Source organism: Cynoglossus semilaevis, chromosome 8, assembly GCF_000523025.1.
Source record: "Cynoglossus semilaevis isolate Cse_v1.0 chromosome 8, Cse_v1.0, whole genome shotgun sequence".
Taxonomy (NCBI): Eukaryota; Metazoa; Chordata; class Actinopteri; order Pleuronectiformes; family Cynoglossidae; genus Cynoglossus; species Cynoglossus semilaevis.
This window is the reverse complement of record NC_024314.1, coordinates 4,893,164-4,908,163: the sequence shown is the minus strand read 5'-3', so window position 1 is coordinate 4,908,163 and position 15,000 is coordinate 4,893,164. Positions and strand designations below refer to the sequence as shown.

General features: G+C 41.6%; 1 protein-coding gene across 1 annotated transcript in view; it reads right to left on the bottom strand.

The window, feature by feature from the left end:
• The window catches only part of LOC103381677 (formin-like protein 1), a 17,137-nt gene extending 2,143 nt beyond the window's left edge, over positions 1-14,994 (bottom strand). Inside the window, 23 exon segments of the mRNA XM_025057742.1 lie at position 1; positions 4-111; positions 503-632; positions 785-865; positions 957-1,025; positions 1,401-1,635; positions 1,732-1,934; positions 2,224-2,348; positions 3,808-4,020; positions 4,381-4,624; positions 4,799-4,900; positions 5,330-5,479; positions 5,565-5,675; positions 6,182-6,256; positions 7,410-7,503; positions 7,590-7,666; positions 7,750-7,837; positions 8,468-8,611; positions 8,727-8,810; positions 8,892-8,965; positions 9,259-9,342; positions 9,977-10,060; positions 14,610-14,994. The exon segment at position 1 is cut by the window's left edge and continues 49 nt beyond it. Of these exon segments, the coding sequence (XP_024913510.1) occupies position 1; positions 4-111; positions 503-632; positions 785-865; positions 957-1,025; positions 1,401-1,635; positions 1,732-1,934; positions 2,224-2,348; positions 3,808-4,020; positions 4,381-4,624; positions 4,799-4,900; positions 5,330-5,479; positions 5,565-5,675; positions 6,182-6,256; positions 7,410-7,503; positions 7,590-7,666; positions 7,750-7,837; positions 8,468-8,611; positions 8,727-8,810; positions 8,892-8,965; positions 9,259-9,342; positions 9,977-10,060; positions 14,610-14,768 (2,735 nt within the window). The 5' untranslated portion in view covers positions 14,769-14,994.
• Between the last annotated feature and the right edge of the window lie 6 nt (positions 14,995-15,000).

Here is a 15,000-nt window from a genome sequence, read left to right as displayed (position 1 = left end):
TGAGGAACGTCTTTAGCACTGGACTGTCCTGTTCCACAGAGAACTCCCTCCTGGTCACCTCCAGGCCTTTCTCTAGAGCTCGGACATCCTGCAGGATACTGGACAGAGACACTGGACAGGAGACGCAGGTGATGTCATTCACAGGGTCAAGAGGGGACTTCAGTGTTGGTGTTAGCGTGCTAATTAAATGACTGGGTATCAAAGGTGAGTTAAAGGGCACTCTGCTGTGTCAGGTTAAAGACTAGAACAGCTTCACAGCAGAGAAGGAGATCAGAAGGTGACATTTGACTACGTTCTTCAAACTCAAACGATCATGAAGATGAGAGCCACTCCTGGTGGCTAATAATGATAATGCAGCACTGCTGAAGTGGTCCAGATACTAATGAAATATTACTTTTAGGAAAGATCTTTAGGTTTAAAAATGTTAACAAAGGAACATTCCAAAAAGTCGAGGTTTTGTACAGTGTATGTAAATGTTCATCTTTCTGATAAAATCACAAACCCATTGAAGCTTTGTCCAGGAAGTGCAGCTCTGTGTAGAAGGCCTGGAGCTCAGGGTATTTTTCCTGGATGATGTTGACAATGAAGTGCAGTAACGTCTGTTTACGGTCCGTAGATTTGGTGTCCAGTAGCTGAGAACAGACAATAGTTTGATTATTTGCTTTATTGGCTATTTTTTTTATTATTACTTTGGTTTAATTTTAACCTTTCATATTAGTACAATGGTTCCCAATCATTTTTGTGCACCTTCCCTATTGGTAGAAATTAAAAATATTTTACTCACCAAATCCAAACTCTGCAAGCGGAAACCATAAGCTGCTCCCCTCTTGCTGCTGTTCATATAGTTTCCAAATGCTAAGATGATCTTTACAGAACAAAAGAATACACAGCAAAATGTATTGAGGACAACTTGTTGGTCAGAGAGACTATTCATTGTCTAGAACATGGAAACACACCTCCAGAATTTTCTTCAGTTTGGCAGAAGATCTGATGGACATGGAAGCAGCAATTATAGCGTTCAGTTGCTGTAAGAGAGTACATCAATTTTTGTTTCCGTAAAAAAGATGTATTCTGTTGTGTATCTGATAATTCCCTCACAAATGTTCCCATGTATGTGTAATCTGTGGTAAATGGTATTATGTTGTAAATTCATAAAAATCATGTACAGTACTACAAAATCATGACAAAAAATGTCTAAAAAAACAACAAAAAATTAAAAAAAATAAACAACTCAACATACATTCATTTCTTCATGCATCCATGTGAACACTTCCTTGCTATAAATTGTAGGGGAAAAAAACCTGAAAGATAATGTAGTTTCACAGAGANGAAAAAAAACCTTAAAGATACTGTAGTTTCACAGAGCCCACATTTTTATTGACCCCCACAGGGAAACTCACCGGCTGAATCAGCTGCACACTCTCCTGGAAATTGCCCATGAAGGTGAGTGTGCTGATGCGCTGAGAGAGCCGTGGGATTTTGCTGAAATGAACCATGAAGCGGTCCTCCTCACTGAGCTCGTCCAGGGGCCTGCCCTCCAACTCATAGTTGTGGATGAGCTTCATTTCATACTCAGTGGGAATGAATCGCTCCAGCAGCTCCAGGAAGTCCGGGCTCAAGGCTTCCTGGTTGTACCTGCAAGGAATTCAAAGACACTCTCTGTAGGAATTCTACAGTACATGTATGTACTGTAAACAGAAGTAACTTGGAGCTTTGGTTTTTATGACCTACGTTTCAATGGCGTGGCAGATATCAGATGCAGCCATCCCTTCCTTGCGCAGGGTGATAGCCAGGTTCTTAGCCCTGTTGGGCTCCAAAAGAGACACTCTGCTGGGCGTCTTGTGGGCCAGTTTCATCTTTAGGGTCCCCAGATCTACTGGGCTAGACTGGGCCTTGGTCTTGAACTGCTCCTCAAAGTTGACCATGTTTAGCTCCTGAGGGTCAATACATATATCAATGTTTTCACTGGTTGGTCTGCTCCTGAAAATGCATTACATAACAGGGAAAATAGGGAAAAATGAAAGACAACTTGGACAGTAAAGATAGATAGAAAACAATTATTAAAACAATAAAAAGAGGCAAAAAATAAATATCAGTAGAAAAGGCAGAAATGCACTAAAGTTAAAATACAAATGGGGATGAGGGCAGAAAAGCAAGAAAAAATGAAAGGGCAGAAAAATAGCATAAAGGCCAAGGGGCAGTAGGGCAATAAAGAACTCAGACCTCTAACACGTGCTCATCGTCCAGTTCACTGAAGATGGTTCCTGCCACCTGGTTGGATTTGAGGGCCTGCCAGTTGAACAGAGGCATGCGGTATTTGGTCTGAATTGTCTTCTTTTTCTTATGATCTTAAAAAGAAAACATGATATTTTCATATCTCATTTCAAACAAACAAACTCAATAAGCTTTTTTTGCCTGGGTATTTACGAATATATTACTGTCATACATTTTGTATTGTCCAACATATCATCAAAATATTATTGTTATTATTATTTGGCGTTGTGGAAGTACACATGCATCATCCAGGTAATCAAGGCCCAGTAATATAAAACTATACAGTATATATATGTGTGTGTGTGTGTATCTGTTAAGATTATAATGGTTATTTTATAGTGGTATTGCTAACAGCCCTCCACCCCAGTTCAAATATCCCACCTGAACCCCTGAAAGAAGGAAACTTATTAAATTATTATTATCATTTAAAAAAATGAATTCGGTTTTCTTCTATCAAAAGATATCTAGTTAATTCATGCTCCACTAAGGTAATACATTTTATTTTATTAGGACATTAGTTTGGTTGTTAGATTTTTGCTCCGCTCACACATTTAATAAGTTCTGGCCAAAAGGTGGGCTGCAAGATGTCGCCGTCTGCTGGTCAAAAAGAGCACAACCGACTGCGTTTGACAACGCGTGACGTCTCAACATTTAATTATTTATTAAAGGTTGAGACGTTACCTGTTTTGCAATCAGTATTATCATTATTCTTCTTATTATTTAAATTTGTTTTTCTTCTGTCGAAAGGTATCTATTTTGTTCATTTTCCACAAGGACAGTTTAGCGTAGGGACACATCGAATGATGAAATCTTGTTAAGAAATGCGGTCGGTTGTTCGGTTTAGCTCCGCCAACAACAAGGTCCGGCCAATAGGTTGTCTGCTATTGGCTGAGAAGAGCAACTGTAGTCATCGACAAGTCCCAGCCAAAAAGCTCAGTTCAGTCAGTAGATTCGCCCTCCGGTGGCTTAAACGTGCAACTGCAGTTATCAACAAGTTCCCGCCTAAAGTTGGTCTGCACTAGGTGTGGTTGCACGTTTGTGCCACAAGAGAGCGAACCTATTGTCGACGACTTTTGACGATTTTGCCACATTTGGTGGAGTTCTTCCCCAAGAGGTGTGCTGCTCCAACAACAGCGTCTAGTGAACCCCCCCTGTTGGTTTGGACACCTGTCACCGTCATGACTCCAGGTCATCTCACATCACCACTGACTGATCAAGGTTGACAGCAGCACACGTTTGTACTGAGAGCTCAATGGCAAATAAGCAGTTTGTGTTGCACGAGGGCAGGACAACTGTCTATTTTGATTGGATAAAAATGTAAGCAGACTTGCTGAGCGACCAATTAAGTTTTCAAATGTATGTATGACTCATTAGCCCTTTCCCAAGCTACTTGTAAAGGTGCAGCAAGGTACTGGTAGCTCTCAAGTGACACTTTGGTGACCCCTGTGTAAATGAAATAATACATTTGATATACATTTGATATATCGATAACTGCAGTAACTAAAAGTAAACAGTTGATAACAGAAATGTTACCTGAGCTCCCATCAGATCCTGGTGACTGTTTGGGCAGCAGAGGAAGTGGTGGAGCAACAGGTGGAGGAAGAGGAGGAGGCGGAGGAGGTGGAGCTGCAGGAGAAACTGGAGGTGGCTGTGGTGGCAGTGGTGGGGCTGGAGGAGGTGGTGGAGCAGGAGGAGTCATTGTCGTAACTGACTGTGGAGAATCTTTAGGAGGAGAAGGAGGGGAGTCTGTGGAGTTGGAAAAAAGATAACCCCATAAATACAAATATACATTTATATTTTCTTTCTAAACTCTAAACAAGTTGAAAGTTTTCCAGGAGGTAATTGTGAACATCCTGTTGAACATCAATAAGGGTTCTATATTTTCTCTTTGTTCCTGTTTTTCACCATTATTAACTGAATGTTCTGGGCAGCCTAGAGATCACTGATTGCCAACCACTGTGCTGAGGCACACTGGTGTGCCATGAAAAATTATGCAGTTTCACTTTACCGCTCTGAGAACAATTATTTATTCACTGCAAATAAATGTTCTCTCCCTCTGAGGCGAGTATCTATAAGCGCTGTGTCAGTGTCAGTGAGGTTGCTCACCTGCATGTGTCACCTGCTGGACCTCTGGCACCAGCTGAATGTCCACGTGTCCAGATGAAGACCGCTCCAATCGAACAAGCCCCTGCTCCACCAGAGACTGAACTTTGACCTCCAGCTCCTTCAAAGCCTGGGTTGATCGGTCCATGTCCTTCTCCCGTTCCCTCTGGGTTTCACGCTCCAGTTCATTCTCACGTTCTCGTTGCTGGAGCTGAGTCACCTGAGCGCAGGATTCACGGAGACTCTCCTGGAATTACAGTTGGTAACTTTTAAAATAGCCTAACACACTGACAAAATGGCATAACAATGAGGACGAGGTCACAACAACATTACATCACTGTCTTCTTGGAATCATTTATTAACAGTATTCATTGAAAACCAGACTGCCCCTCACACAGAGACAAGAAGGATGAGGAGCTACCTTCAGCAGCTCCACTTCCTTGGTGCACTGGATGAGCTTCTTCTCCAATTCAGAGATTTTCTCCATGGCGTCTCTCTCTCTCTCCTGCAGCGTGCTGTTCAACTGTACCAAAGATGAACATGCATCATTGACACACCATTACCTCCATTGTCCTTATGTAAAAATATACCAAAACATACAGTGTGCAGCACATGATGTGAAGAGAAAAGGGACGGAAAAAAAACACTTCATATTCTGAAACATGACACTGATGCTGAGCCGTCCACACTCCATAAACAATCAATCTACGGTCTTTTTTTCCAGACTTAATTTCCACTTCCTGTATGTATTTGAGTCTGCTGCTACATGAGTCGCCACCTACAGACTTTCCACCATCACAGGTTTGTCGATGTGAATTAGGAAGCTTGTCCCACTCACCCTGACTGATCCACTTTAATCTGCACAGACAGTGGTCTGGAAGCTCATGTACAATTTAATCAGCAGTAATGAATGAAAGCTGTGGATTCTCTATGGAACTACTGTGTTCTCCACCTGTGTGTTCTGTCCCTGCAGTTCCTCCACATGTTCCAACAGAGTGGTCTTGGTCTCTGCGTCCTCCAGCAGGGCTCCTACATCAAACACGTTATCCAGATAGGCCTGGATCTGCACCAGCAGCCTGTCGCTCTCTGTGAACTTCAGCTTCTACACAGATGTTCAACAGAGTTGAGTCACTGTTTTTTTTTCAAATGATCTAAAAAATGCAGTATTTCTTCAGGGTCATACTTGCCTCCAGGTACTCATCCAGCCCATGTCGGGTGAACTCATACTGCAGGTGAACCCTAAAGTTCATGTTTTCCACCGAGTGGACCACAATGTTGATGAACTGCATACAAGCCACCTTGTGGCCACACAGAGGAAATGTGCTATTTAGAAAGCTAAACATTGTTGTGTAAAAAAATAAACTGTTCACAAAAGAAAATAAAAAAAATAAAAATAAAAATAATGATCATCAATTATTTAAAAAATTCTGTCCAGTAAGGCTGGATTTGACTTTTTCAGCTTTAAAATATGTGAGTTAAGTGTCTGCAAATGATGCTCTGACAAAACGATAACATATCACAATATATGTTTACATTCAGTTCATTCAGTTTTCAATATCATATATACTATTATAATAGTGATATATTATATAAAAAGTATTTTTACAATGTACATAATACTACAATCTGAATTCAGTTAAGTACTCAAAGCAAATACTGCAACCCCTGTAAATGTGTTATTTAAAAAAACATTGTATAATCTCCACATACTCTGCAGTTCATTCAACCAGAAATGTATTTTACTGAGTGAATTTATAATACATGAAGTTCAGTCGATGCTGTCTCTTAACGTATTAGACATTACCATAAAATCGATGCTGACGTCCTCACTGCGGAAAAACTCCATGAGTTTCTCAAACCGACTTTTCTCTGCACACACCTGGGGAAATGGAAAATAGAGAATATATTTTAATCAGACCAAAATGACAGATCACGTTAACGTTACAACTGGCATATTTCATACTGAATAATGTTGATGTATGGGGTCAACAGTAAAAAACAAAAACAGTCATATTTAGGGGTTGACTGTTGTTTTCTAGTTCCTTCCAATAGAGGGCAGTGTGATCAAGCATACAGATTATCTATCTATTTATCTATCTATCTGTTGATTGGTCGATCGATCAGTGGCTGTGACATTGATTCAGTCCAAACACAATAATACAAAGAAAGTTATAAAATAATATATTTTGTCTGCAGACAAGCTTTTGTTTAAAGTCGTAAACGTTGTGGTTCTTTCTTTCCCCGTCAGCATCAACCAGACTGAATATTGATTTTACAAAATGGATGTAAACAGGTCTATATCCACGGTGTGTGTGTGTGTGTGTGTGTTTTATTCTCTGGACTAACCACTCAGCAGATCCTGTCTCTGTAGTCTTTAGCTCACTCATGTCTGCTAAATTATGCAACACGCCTGCACAGTCCAACACAATGCTGCTGCTGCTGCTGCCAGTGTGGGACACATAAACCAGCTCCTGGATCACCGCCCACCTGCTTCCTCTTTACCACCACGCACGCACGCACGCAGGTGCACACATCTTTGATACTGCAGCACCAAAACCAAGCGACCCTTAAAGTGACAAAGCAGTCACTAGTACCGTAACTGATGGTGCACTTATCAACCAGCAGAGGGCATAGTAATAGACCCTTCATGTCTGTGCTGCTCACACAGGTGGTGACAGTTGCTGCTCTGTCAGGCAAAGATGAGAGAAAAGCCGAGGAGAGGTCAAAGGAAACACAACAAGTGTTTCACATTTTTACGCCTCTTCACTGGCTTTTAACTGGCAGAAGAACAACTGGATGGAGCAGCTGATGGTGGAGGTTAAAGGGGGGGTGAGGGGGGTCTGGGTTTCCCCCTGAACCTGCTTTAAAAACACACAGGAAACCAGAGTGGTGTGTGAGTTCTGCCTCACTCACTCACACACACACACCAAACTAAGGGTTAAAAATAGGCCCAGACCAGTCAAGAAAACCCCTATGTGGCCCACGTGGACATGCTGTCCAAAGTGGTATCCTCATCTGGTGGCCCATCTTACCTCTTTAAAGTTGTCAAAGGCAGAGAGGATGATGTCGTGACCTCCTCTGACCAAACACACAGCAGCCAGCAGCTCCAGCACCAGAGCCTTGGTCCTGGGAGGTCACATGTTGAGGTTCAGTATTTGAGGAGTCAAAGTATTTTATTATCATATCATTTTGGATGTACCACATTGCAGTACCGTGGGTTTCTGTCATTGAGGCTGAGAGTGATCACGTTGACACAGCAGGGATGTTGCATCACCAGGTTAAACCCAGACTGAAACCAGACAAAGAAGACTGTGAGCACCTTAAACCTATGATGTTCCAGGACCCAGACCCTGGCTGTTTGGTTGTAAATACCTGATAGTTCATGATGGCACGTAAACACATGATGCACAGGTGAACGTCGTCTTTGGGGCTCACCACTCGTGAGGTCCTCACTGCTTTCCTGTTTTGGAGAGAGTGGAATCTGCCAGGTAAGAGACGCTCTGGTTACAGCTTTGTTAGCCACACAAGCTAAAGGCTCAACGTCACTATCAAATATCCTGTTTATGGTCTTTGAGACAAGAAGAGGGAAGGTGTGATGTTCAAAGAAACTGAAAAACTGCAGCTCATGGACCAAGTCAGTCTGAAACAGGATCCTCTTGTTTTTCTAATGACAGGTTTGTGTGTGTGTGAGACAGCACAGCAAACAGATGCATACAAAATACCAAGGAATGTTCCATCAGATGTAAAAGAATGTGCATCAGCCAGTTCGTGAGTTAGTCAGAAACGGCCGACGACACGCTGAAATATTTTTAAACTATTTTTGTTACATTCACTAGTTGACTTTTCTTTCTTCTAAATCATAGTGTGACGTTTCGTTTTGTTGTTTTTTTTGACATTTTCTTCTATGACAACAACCTGGATAAATCCATCTAATTGGAAACCCCCTAAAGACTAAATACTGCAGTACCATCCCTGACATTTGTACTAGCTGCTGTGGCAGCAATATCAACATATTCGTGTAGTTGTCCAACGTGGTGAGAAATGGAGGGGAAGAATACTTCTTCCAGTTCCCGTTCTTCTGTGTTCTCACCTGGTGGCGAAGGTCTTGCTGGTCTTGGAGGCGCCGTGAGAAGGAGAGTTACTGGCACTTCTGCTCACCTCCTCCACAGACCTGTCTGTGGTTTTACCTCTGTCTGTGGGCAACGAGCTGTTGTCCAAAGAGTCTATGTCGAACCTGGGAATCACACACACATGGATGCAGCAAAGTTAAATGCATTTTTAACTGATCAGATCAACTGAGACGTACAGTCGACAGCAAACCCAGGGTTGGAGTTGAGTTTGATACCTACGTGACAGCACTGTGAGCAAAGGACAGATAATCCACAAGAACATCCAAGCCTCGGTTTTCCTCATTTAGGAATTCCTCTGCCCAGCTGAAGACAAAAGAAGTTTGAAATAATTGACAAGCTCTTGTGAAAACACAGACCAAGAGAAGAAAGGAGTGGAAGACTCACCCAATATGATTGGTCCTCAGGGAGATCTCCAGCTCCCTCAGGATCTGAGTGGATTCCTGGACACGTCTCTTAAACTGACAGAGAAGTTGAAAAAATAAATCATTTCATTGGTATTCAGTACAACCCAACATGAGATTATTCCAAAGAAAAATGAAGTCAGTCAAAATGCTAAAAAAAAAAGACAGAAATTTCTTTTAGGTAAAAAAAAACAATCAGATAAAATCAGTCTTTTGTGCTGGGAGAATGTTTCATTTTCCTGTCGCAGTTTAAGAATTTAATCTCCAAATGTTGTGATAAGATTCTTCCTCTTTATTTATCAACTACGACAACCAGGAAACAACTGTAGAAGACACCGGCGGAGAATTACCTTTCGACCCACTCCTCCATGTTCAAGATAACTCTTTAACTTCTCCAAATATGCAGATGGTGGATTCTTGACTTGGAAACGTTCCTGCAGGTGGATTTGTAAATACATACACACACACACACACACACACACCATAAAAACAACTCAGCAGTTGTACAAAGCATTCCATTGCAGCGGTGCAGCAGTAATTCTATTTTGTCATGATATAAAAGATAACAAAACAAGAAACAAAAACCTTGTTTTCAGCAGTTTTTCACATAGTTAATAATTAAATTGTAATGCATTTCCAACACAGCAGACAGTGGTGATGACCAATTATTAATTCAACATAACACGCTAACAATTCATACCACGTTCAGAAGACTAAGTGGAAAAGCCAAACTAAAGAAAATAAATGTAAGAGTTTAGAAAATACTGTTTTGAAACTAAGGTGAATGCCAGTGAGAAACACCAGCAGAGGTGTTTACTGTAAGTCTCGGTGATGAGTCAGCGTGTGACGGTGACAGGATTCCTCTCTGAGTGTTTAGGACTAACACCAGTGTGGTTGCTACAGTGATGTGCAGTATTAATGAGATTCCTGTTCTGTGTGTTGATGTTGCTGATTGTCATTCAGTGTGTGTGTACCTGTGTCGAGTATTCACACTAATTATTTTTCATTGTCATTGTTCATTGTTCTAATAAATTTGTTTCGGGGTCAGAGTTTGTTCCACAGACCCACCTGGTCACAGATCAGATCCCACTTCTTCTCGTTGTCGTACTGACTGAGGATCTTCACCTTGTCTGGAGGAAGGTTCATAGTATTCTGGGATTTGAAGGAGAGAAAAAAAAAAAAAAGATAAGTCAGTAAATTAGGAAGATAAAAAGAACACAGTGTATATAAGACGTCAAGTACTGCACAGGTGTAAAACCTTCACACAGCCTTCATCAATACGTGATGAAGTTCTGGCTGTGAATGATGTCACTCAGAGGGACACCAGTGGTTTGTACTGGTCACCAGTCAAGTCCAGCACCACTGCTTCCTCTGCTGTGGTCATTATCAGCCTGTTGTCACAACACGTGTGTTTCTCATGTTACTCTGTGGTGTTAACCATCACCTTTCCCTGAACACCCAGGGACACCACACTGGAAAATACACAAAAGTACACACCGCACACAATAATAAAACAAAAAGTACATTATAGTTAGAAAATGGGAAACTTTGGTTTTATTTTTTTTCCTTATCTTTATTAAAACTAAAACCATAACTCAACTAAAATAATCCTAAAGTATGAAAGTGTTTCTTAAATTCAGCTTTTTCAAGTATGAAAGTGTTTCTTAAATTCAGCTTCTTCAAAATAAATAATAAATAATAAACATAATGACCTCATTTCATACCATAAATAAAAGTTAGCCAAGACAGAGCCAGGAGTTAGTCAGAAGATGATTCCTCATGTTGATGATCATATATACACAGGTAAATACTATAGTAACCTGAAGGCTTAATATTGGACACAACCATGAGTCTGCTGCACGTCTACCTTGTGTCTGTAATGTTTCTGCTTGAGTGTACTGTAGTACTGATGTAGTATTCTCATTATTTCACTCTCCGTGCCCCATTTTGTGAACACATTCCATCCCAGCCGCACAGACACATCAGCTGTACTAATTATAACCCACAGTGGAAGTGGGCTGGTCGACAGGAGGCTCTCAGTCAAGGACGACACATGGTCAGCAGTTAAAGTGCTCTGGTCATACCTGATATCTGTCTCCTGATATTGTCTGAGTCACTGACACAACCTCAGCGTCCAGCACACGGTCAGTCACTAATCAGCTGAGCGCTGACTCAGCTGATTAGTGACTCAGCCAGCTGATGAATGTCCAACAGAGGCTGTTTGGAGTGAAACTGCTGACCATTAGGGATATGTCCCAGCTGGACCATATCACCAGTTTTTGTTTTTTTTAATTATTATTCACATCTAGAAAACAGGGTGTGTGAAACCATTAGCCAAAGTATTGATAAATGTTAGCAGGAGATGACTAAAAACTAGACACAGAGATGCATTAACTGTAAAACCTTAGCTAAGAGTTTAGCTAGATCAAACCAGTAAATAGTGTTTGAAAAGGCATCGTAGTATATATACTATGATGTATATACAGTATATAATAGTATATAGTATACAGTATATACAAATGTTACATGTTTTCTTCAATATATATGGAACAGAATATGCATTCATCCCAATATTACCCCCAATCAGCAGGTTAACTAGTAGCTAAAATTTAGTTGTACGAAATGTAAATTATAACCATTGATAACTAATTCTAGTCATGAGTGGATATAACAAAAGTATAAAACCAACTGTGGTTGAACAGAGTTTATACACTACTAAAGTACTCACATGTTGGATCAAGTATTATAAAAGTAAAACACTTTAACTGAACGGTGTGTAGACTCAGATCAAGGTCACAGTAAAAAAAAGAGAATCAATGCTGCTGCTGGGAGCTGCCTGTGATAAACCAGGAGCTGGTGCTGCTGGTTGGACTGGGACCACGGGTAAAGAAGAAAAGGAAAGAAACAACTACAAGGGTTTCCTCTGGTGTTTTCACAGAAGGTCAACTGTTAGAAAAGAAGCTAACATGAAGATGAAGGTCAAGGTCAAGGTGAGATCTTGCCTCCACTTTGGTCTGACACATGAGGTCCCGGTCTCCGTGACAACCTTCTCCACAGCCTCATCCCTCCAACCCATCACAGTCTAAATGGCACCTCAGCTGATTCTATACTGGTGCACAGTGATACTGCTGAATTTTCCAATGTGCTGACTGCCCTGAAAAGTGGGATCAATAAATGATCCTCAGTTTGCAGCAGTGGTTGAATAACAACAGCAAACTTTGCTACACAAAGTTTCCTTTTCTCTGTTTCTTCACTCAGATTAAACTTGTCAGTTAATTGAATTATTTTTACAGAGTTTAGTTCATAATTAAGCACTGACAAAAACTGTACTGTGTGCCAACAGTAACATCAACCACTAACATTTGTTGGTGTCTACACCATGTGGTTTCTACAATACAGCCATTAAATACTAATGGAATACACAAAAGTCTGCACAGGGTGATGAGTACTCTTCTTCCTCCTCTCTTTGTACAAGTAAAATTCACAAATCCACAGATGTACATTTACAATTCCACCCACTGCTGCGTTCCCTGTTGGGGGAAAATGCAAAGTGTTATGTAAAACACTGCTGAGCAAAGTGCTCTATGTAAATCTGGACCTGATATGAGTTTTATTTCCCACATACATGAACCACAATCCTGACGTTGCTCTTCATCAGGTTATCAGTTTATGGCTGCTGCATCAGTGACGTCAGACACTGGACTGATGGAGTGATGACAGCATCAGTGAGGGGTAGGACCCTCCTGCTGGGGATGGTGCCCAGATATCACATGGAAATGCTACGCACTGCGATGCAAATGAATCTGCTGTGCAGTACACACACACACACACACACACCTCAGAGGCAGATCCATCAGCCCCTCTATCTCACCCTCCCCCCCCTACACACGAGACATCCTCTCTCACACACTCACACACATACACACACACACACACACAGACTGGTTTGCATGCAGACACAGTATCTCAGTGGGATTTTTGCTGCTTCAGCAGCAGACATAAGGTGAAGGAAGAAGTGGTGAGGAAGAGGAGGGGGGTGGGAGTGAGGATCTATATTTGGTGACAGGACCAATGTTCACACAAGAGGAAGAATACATGAATGAAGTGGTTAATCTGGTACTGATACTGACTCCCTTTGGTGTGTGTGTCTGTGTGTGCGTGTGTGTTTCACCAAAACATTGAAACACACCCTGCTGCAGCTTATGCACACAAGAACTGGATATTATACTGCAGTACTAAAAGTATGGCACATTAATGCAGGACCCCCCCCCCCCCCCCCACACACACACACACACACACACCGTCACACACAGATACACATGGATTACAACACTGCAAAACAGATATTGGAGCCTCGGAGTTCAGAGAGTCAAGAAGTTGATTTCAGACACAGACAGACCTGTCCTCCTGACAACGAAGACAGGTCAGTTGTTGGGAAATCAGTTAAGACCATTTTTTACATTCTCAAAATATTTTGACAACTGCTGTGCAACATAAATGACATGATGGTTAAGTCAAACCTGCACAGTGATGTCGGTCAATCAACTGGTCCGTGTTGTATAGCACTAGGTGAGTCATTGTGTTCACAATTAGAGGTAAAATGCTGTGAGAAAGAAAGGCAGTTAAGAAAGACTTAAGAAGAAAGACCGGCACTAAGAGAAAAACTGCAGTTTTTGACCCCACTGGCCAACTCTGGTACTTCAGTAAACCTTCCTGATTATTTGTGGTGTGTGTCGTGTCATCTCATCGCAGCATCAGGACAACAGTGTGACATCATCTGACTCTGAGACTGAGATGATGAAGAATGCAGTTAATTGGACAGCAAGCTGCTGACTGGTCAGGCCACATATCCAACATAACTCCACTGTCAATGCCCATATCTGTCTTGTTGTTGTGTCTACAGCCAATCACAAACACCACAAACACTCATCGCCTGGTATTGTCAACGGGAGACAAATAAAATCTAGATGAAGCTGGTTATGAGGAGGAACTTAAACTGCAACGGTCATCAACTCCAATGACTCAGGATTTTTGTCACTGCTTTAACAGAATGTGCAGGGGTTTGTATTTATGTGTACATATATTTCAGCATGTTTCAGTTTTTAGAGATTCCCAGGGTAAATGTGAAAAACAAAGTTTTTTTCTGTCTACTTTACTTCTTTTGCTCTAAAAGTAAACTAGAAAAGTCTCACATTAAATTTGTGTTTACAGTATACAGATTATAAAATAGATTATAACATAATCAAATATTCCTGGTTGGCCTGAAAACAGTGATGAATTATGGGAACTGTATGTTTCAGCTCTTTTACAGTTTGCTGCCAGTTAATCCTCTCGAACTATTGTACAAACTCATGATTCTCTGGCCAACAGAAGAATTTTAATCTGATTTAAAGCTGTGCTAGGACGCAAAAGTACAAGTTTAGTTGCAGGTCATTCAAAAGTAAACAGATCTGACTTCCTCCGCCATTCAACCTCCAGCAGAGCATGCAGTGTGCTTAATGCCAGAGTAAGCCTGAGTATAAAGCACCTCTGTGTGTCTGTCCTCAGTGGTTTTGTGTACCTGGCACAGCATAAGCTGCTTCTAGAGGAAGGTGCACATTTCCTACATATCCTACATTCTTTAGGTGTTGTGTAGCCTCCTGCTCTGTGTGAAAGGTGACATGAGTGCAGGGTTCCAGCACCAGCACCAGCACCAGCTCACCAGAACAGCGTTGAAACGCTCCTCCAGCTCGTCTTCAGGTGGCATCGGGAGTTTCAGACCAGCAGGTGGCTTTTGGGACCCAGTGGAGCCAGTGGGGAGCGTCGCTGCCTTGCCCTCCTTTGAAAGAGGTACCTCCATACCTCCTGCTGCGTTCCCCATGGCTGTGGATCCAACAGCGCTAGATATGCAAAACTGTCCTTGAAAATCACAGAGTTCTACCTTTTATGGTTTAAAGTCAAAGTTGTAACTTAGCAGGTAATGTCCAAAGTTGGAGCTTCAAAGTGTCTGTGGACAGAGATCCTTCATTAGTTCCATGACCTAATTTGACTAGCAAAGAGAAAGCTGCTGGATAAAATCCTGCCTCCAAATGAGGGTCAGACCTCACACAGGT